At 41.0% G+C, this 26844-nt stretch overlaps 1 protein-coding gene across 1 annotated transcript in view; it reads left to right on the top strand.

Annotated features, from left to right (window-relative positions):
* Positions 1–26844, top strand: part of ryr1a (ryanodine receptor 1a (skeletal)) — a 262797-nt gene that overhangs the window by 36061 nt on the left and 199892 nt on the right. The window contains exons 14-27 of the mRNA XM_079804711.1: positions 3717–3906; positions 5184–5319; positions 6312–6407; positions 8229–8347; positions 11368–11501; positions 11585–11826; positions 14553–14745; positions 14824–15040; positions 18090–18194; positions 18997–19100; positions 19184–19267; positions 22234–22393; positions 22626–22773; positions 23616–23821. Of these exons, the coding sequence (XP_079660837.1) occupies positions 3717–3906; positions 5184–5319; positions 6312–6407; positions 8229–8347; positions 11368–11501; positions 11585–11826; positions 14553–14745; positions 14824–15040; positions 18090–18194; positions 18997–19100; positions 19184–19267; positions 22234–22393; positions 22626–22773; positions 23616–23821 (2134 nt within the window). The remainder of the gene's footprint in view (positions 1–3716; positions 3907–5183; positions 5320–6311; positions 6408–8228; positions 8348–11367; positions 11502–11584; positions 11827–14552; positions 14746–14823; positions 15041–18089; positions 18195–18996; positions 19101–19183; positions 19268–22233; positions 22394–22625; positions 22774–23615; positions 23822–26844) is intronic.

The raw sequence follows: 26844 nt of genomic DNA, 5'->3' as shown, positions 1-26844 counted from the left end.
ACTATCTGTCCAAAACACTGAGTCCACCAATGGAAACTGTATCTCTGCCCTCAACATTTTTTCCACTCGAGCAGCAAGTACAGCAGCTGTCAATTCAAGACGTGGAATTGTTACATGCTTCAATGGTGCTACTCTTGATTTGCTGAGTAGGAAAGTAACATGAACATCCTTGTTTGTCTCCATCCTAAGATATATTACAGTGCCATATCCAAGTGTACTTGCGTCAGCGAAATGATGCAACTGAATGTTGGTAAGTTGGTCCAATCCTGTGGGCTTTAAGCATCTATCGACTTTAAAGTCTGCAATCCTCCCAAGTTCTTTCAACCATAAAGACCATTGTCTTTGAAGATCTGAGGGTAGCAGATCATCCCATCCACATCTTGTCCTACACAGCTCTTGAAGAAGAATTTTCGCTGTAAGAGTGAATGGTGCCAAGAATCCTAAAGGATCATATACAGAGCATACCATCGACAGAACACCACGTCTGGTGCAAGGATGATCTTTGATGGTCATTTTAAACCTGAAAGTGTCTGATTCAACACACCACAACAAACCAAGAGCTCTTTCCAGTGGTAGTTGATCTTTGTCCAGATCCATCAATTTTATGCCCTGGGCTCGATGTTCTTCAGGGACAGTTTGTAGCACAACACGGCTATTACTGACCCACTTGGTCAATTGGAAACCTCCTGTCAAACAAACTTCTGTTAGATCTTTGATCATCAAAATAGCCTCTTCCTCTGAAGCTACACTTTTCAGACAATCATCCATGTAAAAGTTGGCCTGAATTGTGTCAATAACCTCTTCCTTTGTCGCTACATTTTGTCAAAAATTGTTTGCTTCCCTCATTACACCTCAACTCACTTCCTCTCTGGCTACCTATATCCATTAAACCCACACTCCACCCGGTGTCTAACAGTGGAACTACAACAGACATATAAATAAAGCATAATGGCTCTTACAAATAATGTTTAGTGCAGCGAAAAAAACTAAGTGCTTTTTAAATCAAATTAAGTTAGTTATTTTAAGGTAAAATAAAAGCTAACACTTTAGAATAATGGTCATTAGTTAACATGAGTTAATGTATTAACCCTTTGAGACCTAAGGGTATTTTTACAATTAATTTTCCGCCTGGTTTTATTTACTAAAAAAGCTTGTAAAACATCAACCCTGTTGAGCACAGACAATTGACACACCTCTTTTTTTCAAGACAAGTTGCACTGTCAGTATTTTTGTGTTGCATTGATGTCACCTGAATGTAAAATAAGTTATGGGACCATAAAGACAAATGAAAACATAAAACGGAAATTGAATCACTCAAATATTTATTGAAAACCCACACAAATAAATAAAAGCTAAGCATATATCCTCTGGAAAACAGTTTGTTCAAGTCTTTGGAGTCCTGGAACTCAGGAATAAACATGATAACTTATACAGAACCAAAACTATTTACATTTTTCCAAAAAAAGTCCAGGCGCTTTTGGCCTCTTTGGATTTTGGATATTTACTGGTGCCAAGCCTCAAAACAGTTCCTATCAGGAACTTCTCCACAAACTTTCTTCTCAAACTTTTTCCTCAAACTTTCTCCACAAAACTGCAGCGCGTCTCTCTCTCTCTCTCCTCAACACTAGCCATGCGCCTCTCTCTCTCCACAATAACAGAGCTGTGGTTCATGCGTAATGACGCACACCAACGTGGATGACGGATCAGCCAGTCATTGGTCAAACCCTCATCCAAAATGGCAGCTAGCATCGCGCTAGCGGCAAAAATGACGGGAAATTTATAAATTATGGACATCAAGTGGATATATCTTGGATGTAAGCGTTTTGATTTATTGCTGAACAACTCCAAAAAGATGCACATGTTCCAGGCTGGATAGAAAACCTTCTGTAAAGGCTACAAAGACACCAAAGACACCCCCGTGATGGCTAGCTCGTTAGCTTTCTGCTGGAAAAAACGGTAAGAAAATCGATAAAAGTTTCATGAAATAATATAGATATTTATCGGAGGTGCCGTGTGACGTCGTGGGCGATGCCGTCGGGCTCTGAGGGTTAACTAACATGAACTAACTATGAGCAGTACATTTGTTACTGTATTTGTTCATCTTTGTTAACGTTAGTTAATATAAACATCACAGTGCATTAACTAATGGTAACAAGATTTTAATAATGCATTAGTAAATGTTGAAATTAACATTAACAAAGATTAATAAACGCTTTATAAGTGCAGTTCATTATTAGTTAATGTTAACTAATTTAGTTAACTAATATTAACTAGTGACCAGGTAAAGTTACAGTGAGTTGCCTGAGCCCATTGATTTGAACAGACCCACGAAAGTTGCGCTATGATTGGACGCCGGACAGCGTAGCGTGGCATGGGGACGTAATGACGTACCATTGATCGAACTATGTTCTGTAACATGTAAAACGGGAACATGAACGGAATATTCTAAAAGCAACTCATGTAAACACCTTAATCAGAATATTGTCTTATTCAGAGTAAGGTCAATAATTAGATTACCAGTGATGGGAATAACGGCGTTACAGATAAACGGCGTTACTAACGGAATTATTTTTTTCAGTAACGAGTAATCAAACGAATTACTGTTTCTCCCGTTACAACGCCGTTAGCGTTACTGAGGGAAAAAAATGTGGCGTTAGTCGCGTTACTATAATTGAGCTCACTGAAGCGCTTTTCATCCGAACAGGCTCTCTGTCAGTCGGACCTGCAACGTGTGTGTGTGTGTGTGTGTGCGCGCGCGCACCAGCCATGCGTGTTGGGGGTGGGTGCGGTGGTACACATAACTGATGATGATTGGTGGGTGGGAGACAAGGTTGAAGTTGATAGGTTAAGTTCACACCTATTTTTTTCATCTATTCACACACACACACACACACACACACACACACACACACACACACACACACACACACACACACACACACACACACACACCTATGACGCACACGCATATGCACATTCAGCGATGGTCCAACGACTTCAAAGGTAGCTTTCGCAAACTGGAAGTATAAGCGCTACTTTTCCTTCGTTGAGGTGAAAGGTAAGAATATTTATGTAACTTATGCCCAGGAAGAAAGAGTCTCTCCACGCCGGTGGCCAGTGATTCTGAAGCGCCTCACATCATCATATGCCACAAAATTAGTGGCTAAAAACCCAGGTGATAACGTGAGCTCCACTACCAAAGAAAAGTATAGTACTGATAATATTTACACAATATTTACACTATAGGCCTACTGATAATATTTACAATAATGCATTGAATTTGATAGGTGTCTCTCACATTGTCCCACAGCAACATTACAATAGTGTACATTAATGTACAATGTTTTATAATAATAATTTATTCTATTTAGTGTCTAATTCATTCATTTAACATATCTAATATTGGGGGCATCAAAGTTATTTGACATATTTGAACATTTGGGGAAAAAAAAGTAACGCAGTAATTACTTTCCCTGGTAATTAGTTACTTTTATAATGATGTAACTCAGTTACTAACTCAGTTACTATTTGTAAGAAGTAACTAGTAACTATAACTAATTACTTTTTTAAAGTAACGTGCCCAACACTGTAGATTACTGCTGTCCATGTAAACGTAGTCATTGCCGGCTAAGATAGTGAAGCGGTGTCTTCCATATATTTTTACAGTTTATGATATATATATATATATATATATATATATTTGTGTTGTCTTCCAGGGGTCTGGACGCTCTGAGTGGGAAGAGTAAATCTCCAGGGCCGTCCCCGTCTCTCCCTCTGGATTCCATAGTTCTGTCCTTGCAGGATCTCATCTTCTATTTCCGCCCTCCTGATGAGGAGCTGGAACATGAGGAGAAGCAGACCAAACTGCGCTCTTTAAGGAACCGCCAGAATCTGTTTCAAGAGGAGGTTAGACACACTCGCAAAAAATACAGGCAGTATAAATAAGCAGTAAAAACACTACTTTTGAAGAAAAAATACTTACTATGTAGTGTGAAGTCTGATGTTTGAGGACATAGAAGGGGTCACTAACTTTTTCAGTTCTTTCACTGTTTTTTGAAAATGTTTACTGAAATGTGTCCTGTGGTGTGACATAGAAAGAATTAAGATTAAGTCGCACCAAAGGACAAGAGGAATTAACACTTATAGTGGTTCCAAAAAATGTCAATATTTGAAGACAAAATCTTACCATGTGCACAGTAACATGACCTTAAATGGGATCCTTCAACTAATTAAAGCTGCACTATGTAACTTTTCCGTCCACTAGAGGTCGCCTGTTCAAAACAAAGGCGTAGTTTGATGACGGCACGTTTGAGCGCAGAATCTCGGGACATGTGGTCTTCAGCTCAGAATCGGGACAGGACTCGGGCAGAAATCAGGTTGATGTGATTATTAACGTTACTGAGCGGTACGAGTGTTGTGGAGCTGAGGAACCGCTGGAGCCATTGTTAATAAGATGAACGCAACACACGCCTCGTGAGCAGCGGGACTTTTATTATGACACAGTCATTTCTGCAGAATAAAACCACAAACTAACGCGGATATGATGTCATCGACAGGCCACGCCCTACACGTCCCGGTTCCTCGGGTGAAATAGCATCTCACCATTTACAAATAGTTGGAAACATTTGGGATATTGTAAGTACTCGACTGAACAAAATATATAACACTGGCCGAGTGGTCTCTGGATATTTTACCGAAAAAATGTTACATAGTGCAGCTTTAAACTTAACTTAAAATTAAAATCACGTCATACTGAAGGACAAACTGTATCAAGTTCCTAAGCTTTTATACATATATGGATGAAAAAACTTGTCTAAAATAGATACTTGTAAAATTATGCCTGGGGTATTAATTAGCATATGCATGATTTTCTTTTTAATTGATAAAAGTTGTAATTTATTGAACCATGCTTGAGACAGTCACACCATAGGACAAGTCTGAGATTTAGCTCAAAAGACAAAGCCATTTTTACATCAACAGGTCCAATGTACAAAGCATTTACTGCATTTTAAAATATGACAATACTAATTATATACATTTTTATCTTGCATGACAGTGAAAATGCTATGTCACGTCAACAACCCAAATACAGATAAACTTAATTGTACTTATACTAATGAATAAAATTGTATATAACATTTCCAGAGACATCCAATCGTAATGCCCAATGTCTGCTTTGTTAGGGCATGATCACGCTCGTATTGGACTGTGTTGATCGGCTGAACTTCTACAACACTTCGGCCCACTTCTCCGAATTTGCTGGGGAAGATGCAGCTGAGTCCTGGAAAGAGATCGTCAACTTATTTTATGAGCTGCTGGGTATGGTTGTGTTTAAAGGGTTAGTTCACCCAAAAATGAAAATTCTATCATTAATTCCTCACCCTCATGTCGTTCGACACCCGTCAGACCTCCGTTCATCTTCAGACACAAATGAAGATATTTTAGTGTAAAGCTGATGCTGAGAAAGGCTTCAGATAGGCCTCCATTGGCATTCAGTACATTTACACTCACAAGACCCATAAAAGGCACTTAAAACGTCATTACAAAGTCCATCTCACCACAGTGACTCTACAATAATTTTACGATGCGACGACAATAGTTTTTGTGCGCAAAAAAAATCTAAACAACACCTTTATCCAGCGTGTTCTTGTCTTCCGTGTGTGTCTCCACGACGCATGCGCGAGAATATGACGCAGATCCGGCGTTCGGACACATGACCCAGAAGAGATTTGTTTACAAGCAGAGGAAGACGCGCGTGTCTCAGCTGTTGAATTCTACATTGATCGTGCTTTAGGTCTCGGCGTAGTTCTCAAAATGGGGCTAAAGTGTGCATTTCATGGATTCCCGAACGCCGGATCTGCGTCATATTCTCGCGCATGCGTCGTGGAGACACACGGAAGACAAGAACAAGTTGGATAAAGGTGTTATTTTGATTTTTTTTTGCGCACAAAAACTATTGTCATCGCATCGTAAAATTATTGTAGAGTCACTGTGGTGAGATGGACTTTGTAATGACGTTTTAAGTGCCTTTTATGGGTCTTGTGAGTGTAAATGTACTGAATGCCAATGGAGGCCTATCTGAAGCCTTTCTCAGCATCAGCTTTACACTAAAATATCTTCATCTGTGTCTGAAGATGAACGGAAGTCTGACGGGTGTCGAACGACATGAGGGTGAGGAATTAATGACAGAATTTTCATTTTTGGGTGAACTAACCCTTTAATTATTATTTGATCATGTAATACAGACAAATCTCCATCACACTGGTGCACTTTTCAATGTAATGCCCTTGCCATTGTGTTCTCTCCTATAGCATCTCTGATCAGAGGAAACAGGGCAAACTGTGCTTTGTTCTGTGATAATCTCGACTGGCTGGTCAGCAAACTGGATCGTTTAGAGGCGTCCTCAGGTAGGAAGCCATCTTTTATTTAAGAGTCCTTTGAGAGTCCATCCACATAGAGGCTGTTTAAGAAGCTTTGTCATTAAAAGTGTAAGTAAAAAGTAATAGAGCAGTGTCAAATATAATTTAACTTTATTTCACAATCATGCAATTTATATATATATTCAAATCCCTTCATGGCCACAGGTGTGTAACTCCAGCTCTAGGCCTGCAGACGCTTCTACACACATTAGTGAGAGAATGGGCCGCTCTCAGGAGTGTGTGTGTGTGTTCGCTTCTACACACATTAGTGAGAGAATGGGCCGCTCTCAGGAGCGTGTGTGTGTGTTCGCTTCTACACACATTAGTGAGAGAATGGGCCGCTCTCAGGAGCGTGTGTGTGTGTTCGCTTCTACACACATTAGTGAGAGAATGGGCCGCTCTCAGGAGCTCAGAGAACTCAAGCGTGGGGCCGTGATCGGTGGACACCTGTGCAATAAGACCATCTTCACTACTAAATATTCCACACTCAACTGTTAGTGGGATTATAACAAAGTGGAAGCCATTGGGAACAACAGCAAATCACAGAGCGGGGTCAGCGCATGCTGAGGGTCACAGAGCGGGGTCAGCGCATGCTGAGGGTCACAGAGCGGGGTCAGCGCATGCTGAGGGTCACAGAGCGGGGTCAGCGCATGCTGAGGGTCACAGAGCGGGGTCAGCGCATGCTGAGGGTCAAAGAGCGGGGTCAGCGCATGCTGAGGGTCACAGAGCGGGGTCAGCGCATGCTGAGGGTCACAGAGCGGGGTCAGCGCATGCTGAGGGTCACAGAGCGGGGTCAGCGCATGCTGAGGGTCACAGAAGTGGCCAACTTTCTGCAGAGTCAAGAGCTCCAGACCTCCAAACTTCTGTGGCCTTCAGATGAGCTCAAGAACAGTGTGTAGAGCTTCATGGAATGGGTTTCCATGGCCGAGCAGCTCATCCAAGCCTTAGTGCAATGCAAAGCGTGGGATGCAGTGGGGTAAAGTGCGCCGCCACTGGACTCTAGAGCAGTGGAGACGTGTTCTCTGAGTGACCAATCACGCTTCTCTGTCTGACAATCCCATGGACGAGTCTGGGTTTGGCGGTTGCCAGGAGAACGGGACTTGCCTGACTGCATTGTGCCAAGTGTAAAGTTTGGTGGAGGGGAGATTATGGGGTGGGGTTGTTTTTCAGGGGTTAGTTCCAGTGAAAGGAACTCTTAAGGCTTCACCAAGACATTTTGGACAATTTCATGCTCCCAACTTTTTGTGGGACCAGTTTGGGGACGGCCCCTTCCTGTCCCAGCATGCACCAGTGCTCAAAGCGTCGCTCCATAAAGACATGGATGAGCGAGTTTGGTGTGGAGGAACTTGAGTCCTGACCTCAACCTGATAGAACAGCTTTGGGATGAATTAGAGCGGAGACTGAGAGCCTGACCTCACAAATCTTCTAGAAGAATCCCCATAAACACACTCCTAAACCTTGAGGAAAGCCTTCCCAGAAGAGCTGAAGCTGTTAAAAGGGTGGGCGACTCCATATTAAACCCTACGGATGAAGAATGAGATGGCATTAAAGTTCATGTAAAGGCAGGCGTTACAACACTTTTGGCAATAGAGTGTATATATATATATTTATTCCTGTGATCAAAGCTGAATTTATCATCCTTACTCCAGTCTTCAGTGCCACATGATCCTTCAGAAATCAATCTAATGATGATTTGCTGCTCAAGAAACATTATTATCAATATTATCGTCATTATTATTATTATTATTATTATTAATTAACCCCAAGCTTTTGAACGGTTGTGTATATGTGTGTACTTTTAATCGTCAGGCATTCTGGAGGTGCTGTATTGTATCCTGATTGAAAGCCCTGAGGTGCTAAACATCATCCAGGAGAACCACATCAAATCTATCATCGCGCTTTTGGACAAACATGGACGCAATCACAAGGTTGATATCTTTTCTCAATCTCGGTTAAAGCTTTAAGGCCTTTGCTCACTGAGTCCGAAATGTTCGCATGCGTTTTTTCGTATTCGTGATCCGAAAAATTCGTCACGCACAGAGACCTTGCACACTGAGTCCGATGCGTATTAATGAATGCGTTACGAAAAAAAAACGCAAAACAACATAAAATGCCGTCTTCCACCTCCTTATCAAGGGAGCTGCGGATTATCCAGACCGATTCAGAGTTGAATGTCAGTGGCTCCGTTTGATGCTTTGCTAGCGATACTGGAGCCACATATTAAAAAGAAGACCAATTTCCAATCCTGAACAGAGACTGGCAGTATGTCTAGGATCCGCGCGCACACACACACACACACACACACACACACACACACACACACACACACACACACACACACACACACACACACACACACACACACACACACACACACACACACACACACACACACACACACACACACACACACACACACACACGGTTTACAGGGAGTTGGTGTGCTATAATTATAGCTGTGATATTGCAGTATTTTTGATACAATAATATTTGTATATATAATTGTAGGTATCTGAGCACTGGCGATTCCTTCACCAGTAGGGTTGGGCATCGTTTTGATTTGAAAGATTCTGATTCCGATTCCGATTCTTAGTTTCAATTACGGTTCTTTTCCATTCTCGATTCCGATTCTTTGAGGGGTGGAGTCACAACATGTCACAGGCTCATTTCACAGAGGAAAATTGTATTTTGATTCAATAATGAGTTTTAGTTTCGGGACTTTCTCCGCTGGCATTTTCACTTGCTTTGCTGCAAAGGTGAATGGAGTTTCACACCGAGTCCCGGTTTAACAATAGCATTAACAGCAGTCATATTAGGACTGCTACTAGCGTGGGCAATTTGCGTATAGCTACATTTATCTACGAGGGGGAAAATAATTTCAGTAACGTTGTTGTTCACCACAATTCGCAATTTGGTCAAGGGCTTTGTTATTACACTACAATCACTTACCTGATTATGACGAGGTGGGATAATGTTAGTTCACCCTGAAATGAAAATAAAGCCATCTTTTACTCACCCAGCTGTTGTTCAAATGCGCGTGTTCCTGTGTGTGCTCACTCCAAGCCGCAGTAGCCTCGTGCAATATTGTCATGACAACCGGTACACAATATTCACTTAAAGGTCCTGTTCTTCGTGATCCCATTTTTCAAACTTTAGTTAGTGTGTAATGTTGCTGTTAGAGCATATATAATACCTGTAAAATTATAAAGCTCAAAGTTCAATGCCAAGCGAGATATTTTATTTAACAGAAGTTCCCTTTCAAAGCCTACAGCGAACGGCTGGTTAGGATCTACATCCTGGTACTTCCTGCTTTAATGATGTCAGTAGAGCAGTTTGTCGACTAACCTCCGCCCACAAGAGTACGCGAAAAAGGGGGCGTGGTCTTGTTGCTCCCGCGTGGAGAATAGGAAGTGTTGCGTTCGGTTGCGTTTGTATAGTTTGTTTGTCGCCATGTCGTCGAGACGCTGTTATTTTCATCCCGGAGTCAAGTCACCTTTGTTTGGCTTTCCCAGGGACGCTGTAGAGATTATTGAGCGCATGTATTTTGTATTTCGCGCATGCGCGACCTTTCCGGTAACGTGCGCTCTGCGTGCGCTAAGCTGCTGTCGAATCACAACACGGGAACCGCTGGCACAATCAGAACTCGTTACGTGTTTCTGAAGGAGGGACTTCATAGAACAGGGAAATCTTTCAAGCCGTTTTGAGGACCGTGAAAACAGCGGTATACAGATAAGTAAATTGTGTGAAAAATACTGTTTTTTTACACGCGAAACATGAACACATGTTATATTGCACACTGTAAACACAATCAAAGCTTCAAAAAAACACGAAAAACGGGACCTTTAAGGAGGTTATATTATTAGTATTATTTCTTATCATATACGTTATAGAAAAGACGAGAATCGCGTTTTTTCTATTGAGCTTGATTTCTCAAAATGGTTATGTGTGTGTGTGTGTGCTTATCGTGGGTGCAATGCCAACAGTGCGAGTTATTATAGTAGGCATGAGCACCGTCGCCTACTGACGGCTCATAGTGCACACAGAGGAGCGCGCTCAGAAAAACGGCCAAGCTCAGTGTTTTGACTGAATAATACGGTTTCTTTCTGGCAAAACCTTATAGTGTGCCCCCTGAACACTTTCCATATGGCGCGCGTCTCCCTGTATCGTTGCGTGATACATTTGTTTATTTTTTGTAATGTTTTAGCTGATCGCCATTCACTGCCATAATAGGAAGGAGCGCGTGCAGGAACAGTATTTTAAATGCCATAGGACATAGGGCACTGGGACAACATCAGGGTAAGTAAAAGAAGGCTTTATTTTCATTTCATGGTGAACTATCCCTTTAATAACGTTGGTTAGCGCAGGGTTGCCCGAGGAGGACAGACCTGCGCAGCATTTCAAACACGCTACACTCGTTAATTTATACACCACATATTTGTAGTGCATCCTCCCGTGCAAGAAATAAGTTTGTCATATGTGTTGCACTGTGCCGACCCAGGCTTTTTAAAAAAAAAAGTGAAATAAAGCCACACTTTTGAGCGCCGCTTACCGTGCTCCATGGCTGCAACAGAACAAACGGGCACGGCAAGCACTTCCGAAAACTTGCGCGTTTGGAACCGATGATCGGAATCGAAAACAAAATTTCTAAACGATTCCAATGGCATCGTTATTTTTCAAACGGTTCCAAGTTGGAACCCTTTCTCGATGCCCAACCCTATTCCCCAGCATTGCCAGCAGTTTTAGGTTGGGCATCAGCACTGTAGATGGGAAAAACGGATGCGAAAAACGCAGAAAATCGTTTTTTTTTTGACGGACGAAAGTTTCGGAGGCACTGTGCAAGCGTGATTGACATAACGTGAGGTCGAATTTATTTTTTGACATGCAAAAATTTTGCATGCGAATTTGTGCAAAGGCCTTTTCTCGTATCTGACCACATGCTCTCTTCTAGGTTCTGGATGTCCTGTGCTCTTTATGTGTTTGTAACGGTGTTGCCGTGAGGTCCAATCAGAATCTGATCACTGAGAATCTGCTTCCGGGCCGTGATCTCCTCCTGCAGACCAACATCATCAATTACGTCACTAGGTCTGGCTCAGTACAGCCCAAATGATACATCATAAAGGCATCTGTAGAGACGCCCGTTCGGACTTATGTTTGATGTTTTGCAGTATGAGACCCAACATTTTTCTGGGCACGTGTGAAGGCTCTACACAGTATAAGAAGTGGTACTATGAGTTGATCGTTGACCAGGTGGAGTCCTTCCTGACGGCTCAGGCGTGCCACCTTCGCATTGGCTGGGCTTTGACGGAGGGCTACAGCCCTTACCCCGGAGGAGGAGAGGGATGGGGGAGCAATGGAGTTGGAGATGATCTGTTCTCGTACGGCTTTGATGGGCTGCAACTGTGGACAGGTGAGGAGAACATATTCCGGTCATCCGAAAACAGTTATTCGTTCCGGTTTCAGAGTTCAAAAACATCAAATCGCTGCTCATTTCTTTTCTCTCAGATGCAGATGCAGCTGTAACATAAACTTTATATTTTGTAGCCTTTATTTAACTTTTTTTAATGGTCTATAGCAGGGGTCATCAACGTTTTTCAGGTGAAGGACCCCTTATGCTGCGTTCACACCAAACGCGAATTGAGCGTCAAAATCGCGTCTAGTTTCAGGCGCGAACGTTTTGAATGCATTCGCGCGTCCGCAGAGAATTGGACACGCGTAGAAATCGAGTGCTGGAAGCGAAATTGACGCGCGTTCAAGGCACTCCAGGAGAAATATGTCATAAAACACCACTCTGCCTCTTTTCGTTTTCATTAAAAATATATATTAAGCATTAATAGCCACACAAATGTGGTCCAGGCAACTCCTACATTATCTTCACTGCATGTATGTTTAAATATCCTTAAAATATAAAGTTATGAAACTTCTCTTTGCCCTCAGTCAAAACGATTTGGCAGACAACAAATTATAGATTCATGAGAGCAAAGATCGGCCGTTAGATCCACACAAGATGAACCACTACAGGACATCAGAGCGGCAGACGTCAGAAGGACTGGCCGAGGAAAGGCTGCCTTCGCCAGGGTTATGAGCGCTGGTTGCCCGGTGATCGCCTGGATCTCACAACTCCAAAATACAAGATTTTTTTTTTTAAATTGGCGCTCTCTTTATAAATAAACCACAGATTTGAGCTTTAAACAACTACATTCCCACCTGAAAAAGGATTTGAGCTTTAAACAACTACATTCCCACCTGGCCAGAGGAGAACTGGCACCCCGACTGAGCCTGGTTTCTCCCAAGGTTTATTTTTCTCCATTAGGTCACCTGATGGGGTTTTGGTTTCCTTGCCACTGTTGCCTCTGGCTTGGCGTGCTCAGTTGGGGACACTACATTTTTCAAATAAACATCGAAATAAATCTAAATAATAAACTAAATTAACCATTTAAACTATATTACTGATCAAATTATTGATCTAAAGCCCACACTGTCGCTGTGTGATGGTTGAGATGGGCTGATGACATCAGCGTTTTTTCCGGAGTGGCTATGCGGCTGAATAAAATTATGCTGCATTATTTTCCTGTTTAACACTGTAAAGCTGCTTTGAAACAATCTACTTTGTGAAAAGCGCTATATAAAGTTGACTTGACTTGACTTGACTTGAAAAAGTCTTAAAACTACATTTTGTGACACAATAGTACTATTTTTAATTTATGCAGGGTTTCTCATACACGTCACTTTACCACGTGACCGCAGCAAGCAGGCTCCTGATTGGTTAACGCGGCGCGAATTGACGCCAAAGTTAAAATTTTTCAACTCAGGCGTCAGACGCGAATTCGCTTCAAACGCGTGAATGCACAAAAGCACCATTCGCGTGTAACGCGCGTATCGCGCAAGACGCTCAATTGCATCCACTGATGTAAGATGACAAGAGTTTACGATAGTAGTAGAGGACAATACTGTTTCCCAACTGTAGGGGGACCCGAGAGCAAAACCTACCTAGTGCTGCTTTAACCCTTTAAGACCTAAGGGTATTTTTACAATTAATTTTCCGCCTGGTTTTATTTACTAAAAAAGCTTGTAAAACATCAACCCTGTTGTGCACAGACAATTGACACACCTCTTTTTTTTTCAAGACAATTTGCACTGTCAGTATATTTGTGTTGCATTGATGTCACCTGAATGTAAAATAAGTTATGGGACCATAAAGACAAATGAAAACATAAAACGGAAATTGAATCACTCAAATATTTATTGAAAACCCACACAAATAAATAAAAGCTAAGCATATATCCTCTGGAAAACAGTTTGTTCAAGTCTTTGGAGTCCTGGAACTCAGGAATAAACATGAGAACTTATACAGAACCAAAACTATTTACATTTTTCCAAAAAAAGTCCAGCGCTTTTGGCCTCTTTGGATTTTGGATATTTACTGGTGCCAAGCCTCAAAACAGTTCCTATCAGGAACTTCTCCTCAAACTTTTTCCTCAAACTTTCTCCACAAAACTACTCAGAACTGCAGCGCGTCTCTCTCTCTCTCTCCTCAACACTAGCCGTGCGTCTCTCTCTCCACAATAACAAAGCTGTGGTTCATGCGTAATGACGCACACCAACGTGGATGACGGATCAGCCTGTCATTGGTCAAACCCTCATCCAAAATGGCAGCTAGCATCGCGCTAGCGGCAAAAATGACGGAAAATTTATAAATTATGGACATCAAGTGGATAAATCTTGGATGTAAGCGTTTTGATTTATTGCTGAACAACTCCAAAAAGATGCACATGTTCCAGGCTGGATAGAAAACCTTCTGTAAAGGCTACAAAGACACCCCCGTGATGGCTAGCTTGTTAGCTTTCTGCTGGAAAAAAGGGTAAGAAAATCGATAAAAGTTTCATGAAATAATATAGATATTTATCGGAGGTGCCGTGTGACGTCGTGGGCGATGCCGTCGCGCTCTGAGGGTTAAAGCCCTTTTTTTTTTAGACAAAAAGTGTTTCCAAACTTGTTTTTCGCAACATTTGAAGTATCGATGTAGAATTTATATGCTAAAGATTGTGTGGACATTGGCAAAAACCTTTTTTCTCAAAAAAAAATCCTTGATTGGAAACCTGGCTATTGACATCTATAGCGTTATGTTCTCATCAGGTCGAGTGCCACGTCAGGTGACGTCCCCCAATCAGCACATTCTGGCGGCTGAGGATGTGGTGAGCTGCTGTTTGGATCTGAGCGTGCCCAGCATCTCCTTCCGCGTTAATGGACATCCCGTTCAAGGCATGTTCGAGAACTTCAATCTCGATGGTCTGTTTTTCCCTGCGGTCAGCTTCTCTGCTGGGATCAAGTAAGAGCCGAGTTTCCATCAAATGACACGTAAAATCGGACGGATAGGACAAGTTCAAAAATGTGTTCCCCTTCACAGTGTCCGGTTTCTCCTTGGTGGGCGGCATGGAGACTTCAAATTCCTCCCTCCTCCAGGTTACGCCCCATGCTATGAGGCAGTTCTGCCCAGAGATAGGCTGCGGATTGAGCCCATTAAAGAGTACAAGCATGACTTCAATGGCGTCCGGAACCTTCTGGGGCCGACCCAATCTCTCTCACACACTGCCTTCACTCCCTGCCCGGTGGACACTGTGCAGGTAAGATTTCATAGAATACATTTAAAGGGTGAGTTCAATTCAAAATGAACATTTCCATGTATTTCTTTCTTCAGTTTTTTGAGGAAAACATTCCAGGATTTTTCTGCACATAATGGACTTCAATGGGAACCAACGGCTGAAGGTCCAAATCACTGCAGTTTCAGAGGCTCTGACCAATCCCAGACGAGGAATAGAGTCTAGATCTAGGCAAACCATCGCCACATTTACAACCAGGGCTTAAAAACGGAAAAAAATATCAATGGGTTCACTCCGAGCAGAATCGATATTTTAACGTTTCCGTTTTTGCGTTCCTCAATAAACATTACTGTTCCGAAAACAGTTTGATTTGAAAAAATAACGTTATTTTAATTTAGCCTATACTTTAAACAAATATGTATAAATAAAGACTTATTTTCACTCAATAATAATATAACATGATAATTAAACTTGAATATTTATTTCATAACATTTTTACAACCACAACAGAAATACATGCATTAATTACAAAGCATAAACGGCGGGACAAATATTGATCTGTTTTAATGGAGCGGAAAGTGGCCTCTTATGCCTAATTCTTTTCAGAAGAGTGAGAACATTCTTTGTGCATAACTTTTTTTCAACACGACTTGTTTTAAAAATCGCATGAATAAAGAATAAATAAACTGGATAACCATTGCTCTTTTAATGCTGCTAATTTCAAAGCAAACACTGCGCAACACGTCCTTGCATCCCATAATCAAATTCAGTCAGCTAATAAAGCTTGATCATTTAATGCAATATAACACCATTTAATACGAAGCATCAACCGTCTATATAGAAAACATTGAGCTGTCCTGTATTGGCAATCTGAAAGATTATAGGACAAATGTTTGATAGATGCTATAGCCTACTTGGATAGGCTTAAACGGAATCCATAAACTAGCCTAAATCAGACTATTTGAGCTTAAAGTCCGTACTGCTTATTTAAACATACGAAAATAATGTCCTCCAATACCTGCGCTTTCATTGATGACCTCAGCGGGGAAAGAAATGTACTTGAGGCGTGTAAATGCGCTCACACTGACGGTAGATTCATAGATGACATTTCACTCACGCTTGATCCGTCACATCACATGCTGTAACTCTATTCATGATTGGTCACTGCCAAATTAAAATATTAAAGAGAACGATAAAATAACGTTATTAACCGGTTAATGGTTATTTCAAATTAACGTTTCTGTTCAGAACGATTCAAATTGATTTAGATTTCGTTTTTGTTCCTCTTAAAAAAAAATGTGTTTCCGGTTTTCGTTTTCGTTCCTTGAACCGGTTCAGAGCCCTGTTTACAACACAAATACACATTTATATACTTTTAACCCTAAATTGCTCATCTTGCGCTGCTCTGCGGCACGGATTGCGTAATCACGTCGGAAAGGTCACGCTAGACATTGGTACCGCCCCAAGCGAACGTGCGAAGACTAACTTCACATCAGACACGACTTGCGCGTAGTTGGACGCTTTAACATTTTGAGTTTACTCGTTTCATTCGCACTTGACATTCACTTCACAACAGACGCAGATAGATAGATAGATAGATAGATAGATAGATAGATAGATAGATAGATAGATAGATAGATAGATAGATAGATAGATAGATAGATAGATAGATAGATAGATAGATAGATAGATAGATAGATAGATAGATAGATAGATAGATAGATAGATAGATAGATAGATAGATAGATAGATAGATAGATAGATAGATAGATAGATAGATAGATAGATAGATAGATAGATATTGTCCCTTAACGGGAAATGTTTTCACAGACTGTCATACAGTACACGCGACTGGCAAAAACATATGTACACAAAACACAGCAACAACAAAAAGGTGAGAGTTCAGCTTTGTAGCCTGTTAAGAATTGAAATTGCAGATGGTACAAAGCCCTTTTAAAGCTCTTTTTAAAATTCACGTAATGGGAGGGGCTTCTGCCAGCGGCTCGTCTCGTTGTGAAATGGCTGACATGGATTGTTTTAAAATACGGTGAATAAGCTCAATTTGCAGCTTTAGCTAGCTTGTAGTCTCAATAGGGTGAATTCAAGGGGATTGGGACACTTTTTCTAAGTCATCTCAATGGCAGAAAGTGTCCAAATCAGCCTGAAATCACTCTATGTAGAGCTCAAACTGAGTAAAGAGCGCTTTTTACAACTCACCAAATTGTCTGACCTCCTCACTCACTTTCTTCCAAGCAAGATCCTTTTTATTCCTGTTTCTATAAAGTATGAAGATGTATCGACAGCTCCGGGTGTCCACATATGATTTTGTCCTCATTGTTGTCACTACTAGAGCAAGCTCCTGATTGGTTAACGTGGTCCGAATATCTTCCAAAGTTCAGATTTTTCAATTCGCGCCATGTCTTTTAGAATAGACATTCTGCGGCGCAATTCGCAGAATGTCTATTTGCGTCTTTGCATTGACTTAACATGTAAATCACCCGGCGAACCGCTTCATTCGCGTCCGGTGTGAACGCACCATGATTCAAACGCCCTTTACCAAAAAACACTACATCTCCAACTTCAAAATCACTCGACATCGTTGTTTTACCTTATTTGCTAAAGACCGTTTGATTTAGTCTTCACACGAGCGCTTTGTAAACACGGGGCGGTACTTCTGCCTACGTCATGTGACCTTTCTGACATGATTGCTGAGCAAGATGAGCAATTTAGGTTAAAAGTATATAAATGTGTGTTTGTGTTGTAAATGTGGCGATGGTTTGTCTAGATCTAGACTCTATTCCTCGTCTGGGATTGGTCAGAGCCTCTGAAGCTCTTCCTCTGAAACTGCAGTGATTTGGACCTTCAGCCGTTGGTTCCCATTGAAGTCCATTATGAGCAGAAAAATCCTGAAATGATCCTCAAAAAACTGAAGAAAGAAACACATGAACATCTGGGATGAGATGGGGCGAGGAAACTATCAGGACATGTTCATTGTGAAGTGAACTCACCCTTTATAGGTCTGTGTGAATAAAGAGCTGCTGTATTGATTTTGCCATCTAAATTATTTCCGCAGATTGTTCTTCCTCCTCACCTCGAGCGGATCAGAGAGAAACTGGCTGAGAACAGCCACGAGCTGTGGGCCGTCACTCGAATTGAGCAGGGCTGGACCTTTGGACCCGTGAGTCTTAAGCCCTATTCTCACAGGATTAGTTTTATCTGGGGACCTCGTGTGATTTAGAAATTTCTCCCCACATCTGAGTTTTGCGTGGCGCATTCGCACGGGATAAGCAAAGCCTGTGATTTTACTCAAATTTACCGACTTATCTCCCGGATATGATGTCAAGACTTGTAAAGGTTTTTTCGTTATAGATATAGCTGTATGAAATTATAAACAGTCGAGTCGATATCATTTTGATTGTTTTATAGTAATAAAAATAATTTAGTTCAGTTAGAGAACAGACGCTACAATTAAAAACTGAACTGAGCAATAATAACAATATACGGCGGAAGATTCAGTTTCAAAGCTAAATGTAAAAGCGCCCATTTAAGCGAGTTTGTCATTGTCCTGTTCTGTTTTTGTGTTTTTCATTATGAATAATATTAAACACACCATTCAAGCAATTTACTCCCAAATTGGTGCTCATTCTAAAGTGAAAGTATAACGGTGCGCATTATATGCAGCCATAGCTCCATTCTTCGTGAAAGATAAAGATAAAAATGCGCACAGGAAACAAAAACCTTGCAAAAACGATCAGAGATGCTCATTCACAACGAGTCGATCTCTGGGCTCGGGTACAATAAAAGCTGTTTTTGGAAGAACAGTTCTTATAGTATGATGACCTCTAATGTGTCAAAAGCTCAAAGAAAATTTTATTTCTCACTTCATGACCCCTTCCATCTTTAATATATAAATGATGTGTCATTTTGTTGATTTTTCTTTCATACTCAATACTGTTGGTCTGCTGTCTCCACTCTTTCAGTTTCGTGATGATAACAAGAAGCTTCATCCTTGTCTAGTGGACTTCCAGAGCCTTCCAGATCCTGAGAAGAACTACAACCTGGCAATGTCTGGAGAGACACTGAAGTGAGTGAAATGCTGAGCGTTTATACTGTATGTTTGTTTCTGTCTGGTTAATTAACCCCTGGTTCTCTGCATTGTCTCTATAGGACTCTTCTGGCCTTAGGTTGTCACGTCGGCATGGGGGACGAGAAAGCAGAGGAGAACTTGAAGAAGATCAAACTTCCTAAAACGTCAGTATTACAGAATATCTCAATAAAACACTAACCATTTAACAGTAATAAGGAAATTTGAATTGCTTTTGTATTAACTTACAAAGTTAGATGCAGCCACTGTTCTCCGGCTAGCATGTTTACATTGAAGCTTCTGTCAGTTAATGAAGATTTGACGGATAAACTCACTGCTCAATTGGACTCTTGTCGTGTCAAAAGTGGTTCGACTTTTCAGTTTTATGAACGTCGCCATCTTTGATATTACTTTGCTCACTGATGCTATGGTTTCTGGTAAGAGAATACAGGCTTGACTCCCATTGCAAGTTTTCGAGACGCTACTGTAAGTTGCTGCGTGAACGCGACATTTCGAGGCTCGACTTGTAATTTAATGCGGTTGTCAATCCCAAAAATTTACAGTGTGAACGTAGCCTTAGATTAAGCCAGGATTAGGCTTTAGTTCAATTAGGACATTTAAGTGGCTTTTATAAACGTGCCTTAGAAAAAAACAATGCTGGTTGTGTAACGGAGGCCAGCTAGTAGTCGCTGTGCGAGTAAACCTCACTCCTCTGATCTCAAGAGATGCTCTAGCGCAGTGTTTCACAACCTTTGTTAGTATATTACCTTAGTCACCTCCAGTTTTTGTGCTAAGCTAGGCTAGCTGGAGCCATTTACCTCCAGTCTTTGTGCTAAGCTAGGCTAGCTGGAGCCATTTACCTCCAGTCTTTGTGCTAAGCTAGGCTAGCTGGAGCCATTCACCTCCAGTCTTTGTGCTAAGCTAGGCTAGCTGGAGCCATTTACCTCCAGTCTTTGTGCTAAGCTAGGCTAGCTGGAGCCATTCACCTCCAGTCTTTGTGCTAAGCTAGGCTAGCTGGAGCCATTTACCTCCAGTCTTTGTGCTAAGCTAGGCTAGCTGGAGCCATTTACCTCCAGTCTTTGTGCTAAGCTAGGCTAGCTGGAGCCATTTACCTCCAGTCTTTGTGCTAAGCTAGGCTAGCTGGAGCCATTCACCTCCAGTCTTTGTGCTAAGCTAGGCTAGCTGGAGCCATTTACCTCCAGTCTTTGTGCTAAGCTAGGCTAGCGGTGGGTGCGTCAGACAGAGTTATGGCACGGAGATGAGAATGGTGTGTATGGACTGATCTAACTCTGGGGGAATACAGTTAATAAGCCAAAGTCCCAAAAAGTTGGCGTGTTCCTTAAAACATGCATTTTAGTCCAGGACTAGGACTAGTGTTATTTAACATATTTAATTATTGCAGGTTTGCATAATATTCTGAGTTTACAATTCACTGTTTTTATCAATTTAGAGGAATAATGGAACTTTTTTTGTGCAAGTGAGATAGTAAATGTGCACTCACATTTAGTCTAGAACTACAAAAACTATGTTTACACAGCGCACAAAACGCCATAATTTCTCTCAACATGGGGACAGAGGAGACGTCAGTCAATAAATGGGAAAACAGTAAACTTTTCACTAATTTGATAAAGTAACTCAGGTATTTTGTTGTAATGTAAAAGTAATGCGTTACTGTTGGTGAGCGAGAGACGTGGGAGGTGCGAGCGAGACCGGTGCATGATTGAGAACTTTTACTTTCATTTTGTTCATTTATTTATTAAAGTCTTTAAATGTTCGCCGGTTCCCGCCTCCTTCTTCCCATAACAACAAACTATGAAGGGCTCGACATTAAGCCTGTTCACACGCTTGTCCTTCGGACAAGTAAATCTGTCATTCACTTGTCCGAGTAGAAAATTTGCTTGTCCGGATTTTTTTTGTAAATATAATCTATTCTGAAGCAATATTCTCACCAGTGTTTAATCAGCTTTGACATATTTAAATATGCATATTTGTGATATTATTGCCTTTTTATAAAGGGCATTTTTCCAAAATCTTATTAAATATAGGATATGCTTCAGCTTTCCTTTTATATTCTTACATTTGATCTATAAATTAAATTAGAATAAGATACTATAGGCTGTTACCAATCAAATTAAATCATTTACACTGAAAAATTACAACTGCATTAAATAATGTTATGAGATTATTTTAAATATTTTTGAATATACAAATAAGAAATGTTGGAAAGATGAAACTAAACCACCAGTAGGTGGCAGCATGTGACCGTCTGAATGAGCGAGTCATTGAGTCGATTCAGTGAAACGGTTGATTCATTCAAGAATTTGGCGGTCGTTTACGAATAGGCCATTGAATCTTTGATTCAACCGATTCATTCAAACGCTGAATCATTCACTAACACACACTGATGCTGTGAGGTGTGTTATGGTTCTGTTGTGATATTTCTTTGGAACTATTTTCGCTGCTGAAATAGAACAAAAACAGTCCATTTTGCATCTAAAATATAAGTGACTTAATGTTAAATTGTTTATGGAACTGGCGTATGAAATCAGTGTCATTTTCAGTCGTGATAGTATTCAGGAAAACAGCACTCTTGTTAGTGTAATGTTGCTTAACTGTATCATATGTTATAAATATAAAAACTACTCCATTTTAACTGTGTATGTTAACTGAGTTTCTGTGTGTGAGCGGCGCTCATTTGTTTTCTCATTTTCTCCTCGAGAGGCTGCGCGAGCCTCAACAGCTCAACCCTTGTCTGTTCGTTTTATATTATTATCCACTATCGATCTCCACTTACACTGAATGCAGAATCATTATTGCACTTTGGTGATTCCCCTAGTTATTTTGTGTTTTGACGTTTTACTCAGGATACTTGTCCGTCGGGCAAGTAAAATACTCTTTCACTTGCCCCTTCAAAAAATCCACTTGTCCCGGACAAGCGTTAATGTCGAGCCCTGCTATGTTACATATACTTTACTAGTTACTTGTAAAAAGTAATCTGATTACGTACTTGTAATGCATTACTCCCAACACTGGTAGTGTAAGCTAACAACAACACATACTGATAAAATGGATGTTTTAATGACAAAATGAGCATAATAATGATGTCTGAACAGATATTCTGTTTAATTTTTAGGTATATGCAAAGTAATGGATACAAACCTGCTCCTCTGGACCTCAACCATGTGAAACTGACACCGAATCAGAACACACTTGTGGAAAGGCTGGCTGAGAATGGACACAATGTCTGGGCTCGAGACCGCGTCCGCCAAGGCTGGACGTACAGCATCGTTCAGGTAGGGCTGCACTTTCACACTTTTTAGTAGCATCAAAATAAAAACAACCACAATAAATTACAAAAATAAGGAAGTGCAAGAATGCATCCCAGAGCGTGGCTCTTTATAAAATATTAAAATATACAATATTCATAAAAAATTATATAGCTAAATATAGAAGATTCTACGAATGACCCATTCAGCTTCTGTTCTTTGTGTTTGCTTCATGTTCTTCTGATTTGGCTCGTTTTAGGACATTGTGAACAAGCGCAACCCTCGTCTTGTGCCTTACATTCTCCTGGATGAAAAGACGAAAAAGACCAATCGTGATAGTGTGTGTGCCGCTGTACGAACTCTGATTGGCTATGGCTACAATATAGAGCCACCTGACCAGGAAAGCAGTGAGTGTCCATCTAATCATGCACCACATCAACCTCTTCATATCACTCTTGAAGAATTCTACTACAAATGAAACTTAACCCTCATCCGTCCCTCGGGTCATTTTGACCCGAATTTTTTATTTTTTTATTTTTATTGGAGTGGTCCAAAACCTTAGGACTTCCAAAGGATCCTAATTGTCACACTTGAACCACGAATGCACAAAAAAATTACTGGATTCGAAGAGTTTATGTGGTTGAAATAAAAATAAGTATCAAATCAGTCCCTCATGGGTCAATTTGACCCCCTTAGGAATGAATTGAATTCTTCAGTACACATAGAAAAACCTACAAAATGCTCAAAGGTAAAACTACACTTAACCAAAAAAATTACTTTATAATGTCTACATGTGTCTCTGAATGCATTCTGAAGAGAAACTGCCTTTAGGACCCAGCAGAACAGCTCATCCGCCCCATATAGAGCTATCAGGCCATTAAGAGTCATGAAATATCATCTTATATTATTATTTTACCACAAGAGGTCGGCAGGGACACCCAATATGAGATATTCTGAGCTGAATTAACAGGGTTATGCATGAAATTGTGAGTTATTTTGAATTTAAGTTGAAAGAATGTGCTTAAATGATTATTTATTGATCAAATCTAGTTATTTAAAGGTAAATAAAATAAAAAATCTCCCCAAAAATATTATAAAAATGAAATGATATAAGCATTCTGGCCCCCCCCAAAAAAGAGTATATTTTTAAGGCTTTGAGTTATTTTGACCCACGAGGGACTGATTTGTCACAGAGTGTGTGGGACGGTCATCCAAGAGTTTTGTATTTGTAACTTTTACTCTATTCCAGGTGGTCATGGGGTTGGCGGTGGTCGGAGTGATAAGATCCGCGTGTTCAGGGCAGAGAAATCCTACGCCATGACCCAAGGGAAATGGTACTTTGAGTTTGAGGCGGTAACAGTGGGAGAGATGAGAGTCGGGTGGGCAAGACCAAATGTCCATGCAGACCGAGAGCTGGGCTCAGATGATCTAGCCTATGTCTTCAATGGCTTCAAGGTACTGAAACTTTATTAGCATTATTAAAGGGTCTATAATACACACAGTTTCTGCCAGTCTGGTGTTAATCTTGAGTATCTGTAGAGTAGTGTTGATCCTTCATATCTCACAAGAGTCTTTAGTTTATCAGATTTATAAAAGACAGACACACTGAACTGATTCTTTCTGAACACAGCCGAGCTCGTGGAGGCGTGCAGTGGGAGGAGCTAAAGACACACACCACACACACACACACACACACACACACACACACACACACACACATCATGGCATTATCCCTGGATAGCTCTCGATTCTCTATACGTTGGTGTTGTTCACATTATATGCACTTGCGCGCCGATTGCCAACAAAACACACATTTGATCAGTTTCACTCAACGCCTGTGGTTTCCACTCATGACCGGGAACAAACACACACACACACACACACTTGCACAACTCTGGAAACACAAACTGCATCCACTGTTCCCTTAATGCTGGGTTATTTGTGAAGCTGAACAAGCTGATCTTTCCCTCACACACACACACACACACACACACACACACACACACACACACACACACACACACACACACACACACACACACACACTACTTTAGTGACTACTCCTGTAACCCGAACGAAGCTCGATGATGTGTGTGTGTGTGTGTGTGTGTGTGTGTGCTCATCCGGGAGAAGTGCCCATACAAGGAATCCCGCCCTTTATGACATCAATAGGCCATACTCTGGAAAAACTTTCAGAAACTTGTTCAAATCCTGAAGGAGTGTATTCGCCACAGAAATACTCCATCACACGTCACACTTGTGTTTTGAAACTCTGTCCATGTTTATCATGAGAATCAACTCTAACAGTGTAAATAAGGCAGAATGCAGGAAATAGCTTTAGACGTCCACTTTAATGGCTTCTTTTAGGAAAGCCCTCCTCAAGCGTTATTGCACCAATGGTCTTTAAGATCTTCATAAGATGATTGACAAGCGTTAGTTTTGCATCACAACACCAAAGAAAGGAAATATTGTCATTCTCTATTGTTCAAAAGTCTGCGGTCCATCTGGTCTTTTTTTAATGTCTGTAATGCTCACCAAGTCTGCATTTATTTGATCAAAAATACAGTAAAATTGTGTCATTTTATTACAATTTAAAGCAGCTGTTCTCTATGTGAATGTATAGTAAAGTGTAATATATTTCAGTGATCAAAGCTGAATTTATCATCATTACTCCAGTCTTCAGTGTCACATGACCCTTCACTAATCACTCTCATATGAGGATATGATGCTTAAAGGACAACTCCGGTGAAAAATGAACCTAGGGGTAATTAACACATGGTTAGCGAGTAGATCGTTCTCTGCGATGCGTTTTCATGAAAATCGAATGTAAAGAGTTTTATCTCTAAAAACAGATTAGCTTATAACGCTAATATATAGGGCATAGAATAAGTCAAATTAAATCGCTAGTTAATGCCACTAACAAGGCTCAAAATAGCCTCACACTAACACAGGAGCATAATGAGGGTCCCTACACGCAAACCGAAGCATTGAGAACTTTGTAAGTGTACAAACAGTTTAATAAGAAGATGCTTTATAAAGACAGTACATTACGCGTATACAGACAGGAGCCATCTTGGAAAACAGTCCCGACAAGTCGAGGCACGAACGCTAGCATTATAAGCTAATCAGTTTTTAGAGATAAAACTCTTTACATTCGATTTTCATGAAAACGCATCCCAGAGAACGATCTACTCGGTAACCATGTGTTAATTACCCCTAAGTTCATTTTTCACCGGAGTTGTCCTTTAAGAAACAATATTTCTGCATTTATTTGAAATCTTAAAGGGATAGTTCACCCAAAATTGAAAATAAAGTCAGCAATTACTCACCCTCATGTTGTTCCAACCATGTAAGACCTTCGTTCATCTTCGGAACATAATTTAGTATATTTTTGATGAAATCTGAGAGCTGTCTCACTCCTCCATAGGCTTTCAGAGGGAATGAAACTTGATGGCCCAGAATAGTAAGTAAAAACGTCATTTAAAGGTGAACTATGTAGGATTTTTGCAGTAAAACATCCAGAAACCACTAGGCCAGTGTTATATATTTTGTTCAGTTGAGTACTTAGAATATCCCAAATGTTTCCAACTATTTGTAAATCGTGAGAAATTGCTATTTTAACCGAGGAACCGGGACGTGTGAGCTATGCGTGTGAGGGAGTCGCCTGTTGATTGCGTCATATCTGCGTCACCCTCGGTCTCTGGTTTTATTCAGTGAAACACTTTACTCTCACTGCAGTGTGAACAAGTGTCATAGCAGCCGCCGAGCGAACGTCATAACTTCCTTTTCAACACACTCAGATATATCTAATACGATAAACAGAGCTGCGTTACCTCAGACTCATGACTGGAAAAGAGGAAGTAGCGCCGGCAACCGTGTCATAATAAAAGTCCCGCCAGCGACTATGCCATAATAACAGTCCCGCTCTTCAATCGCTCCTGCGGCCTTGCTCCGCTCCACAACACTCGCTCCTGCTCTGCTTCACTACAGTAATGTTAATAATCGCATCCATGAACATGATTTCTGCCCGAGTCCTGATGACTGTTTCCCACCGGCTGTGAGCTGAAGACCACATGTCCCGAGATTCTGCGCTCAAACGTGGCGTCATCAAACTACGCCTTTGTTTTGAACAGGCGACCTCTAGTGGACGGAAAAGTTACATAGTGTAGCTTTAAGGAGTCCAAATGACTACAGTGGCTCTGTATTAAGTCTATCATGCGACGAAAATACTTTTTGAGCGGAAAAACAACAAAAATAACGACTTTATCCCACTATTATTGTTGTTCAATTTGAGCCTCTGACGAGAGTTTGCGGGAGTGCCACGACGCATGCGCGAGAACTGAGATTACGGCGTTCTTCTTCTTCTACTACTACTGAAAGAGTGAGCAGCCAGTAACAAGTAGTAGTAGAAGAAGAAGAACGCCGTAATCTCAGTTCTCGCGCATGCGTCGTGGCACACCCGCAAACTCTCGTCAGAG

Source organism: Gobio gobio, assembly GCF_949357685.1.
Source record: "Gobio gobio genome assembly, chromosome: 22".
In the NCBI taxonomy this organism is placed as follows: domain Eukaryota; kingdom Metazoa; phylum Chordata; class Actinopteri; order Cypriniformes; family Gobionidae; genus Gobio; species Gobio gobio.
Note: the sequence above shows the minus strand (reverse complement) of the source record. Positions and strands in the feature narration are given on the sequence as shown.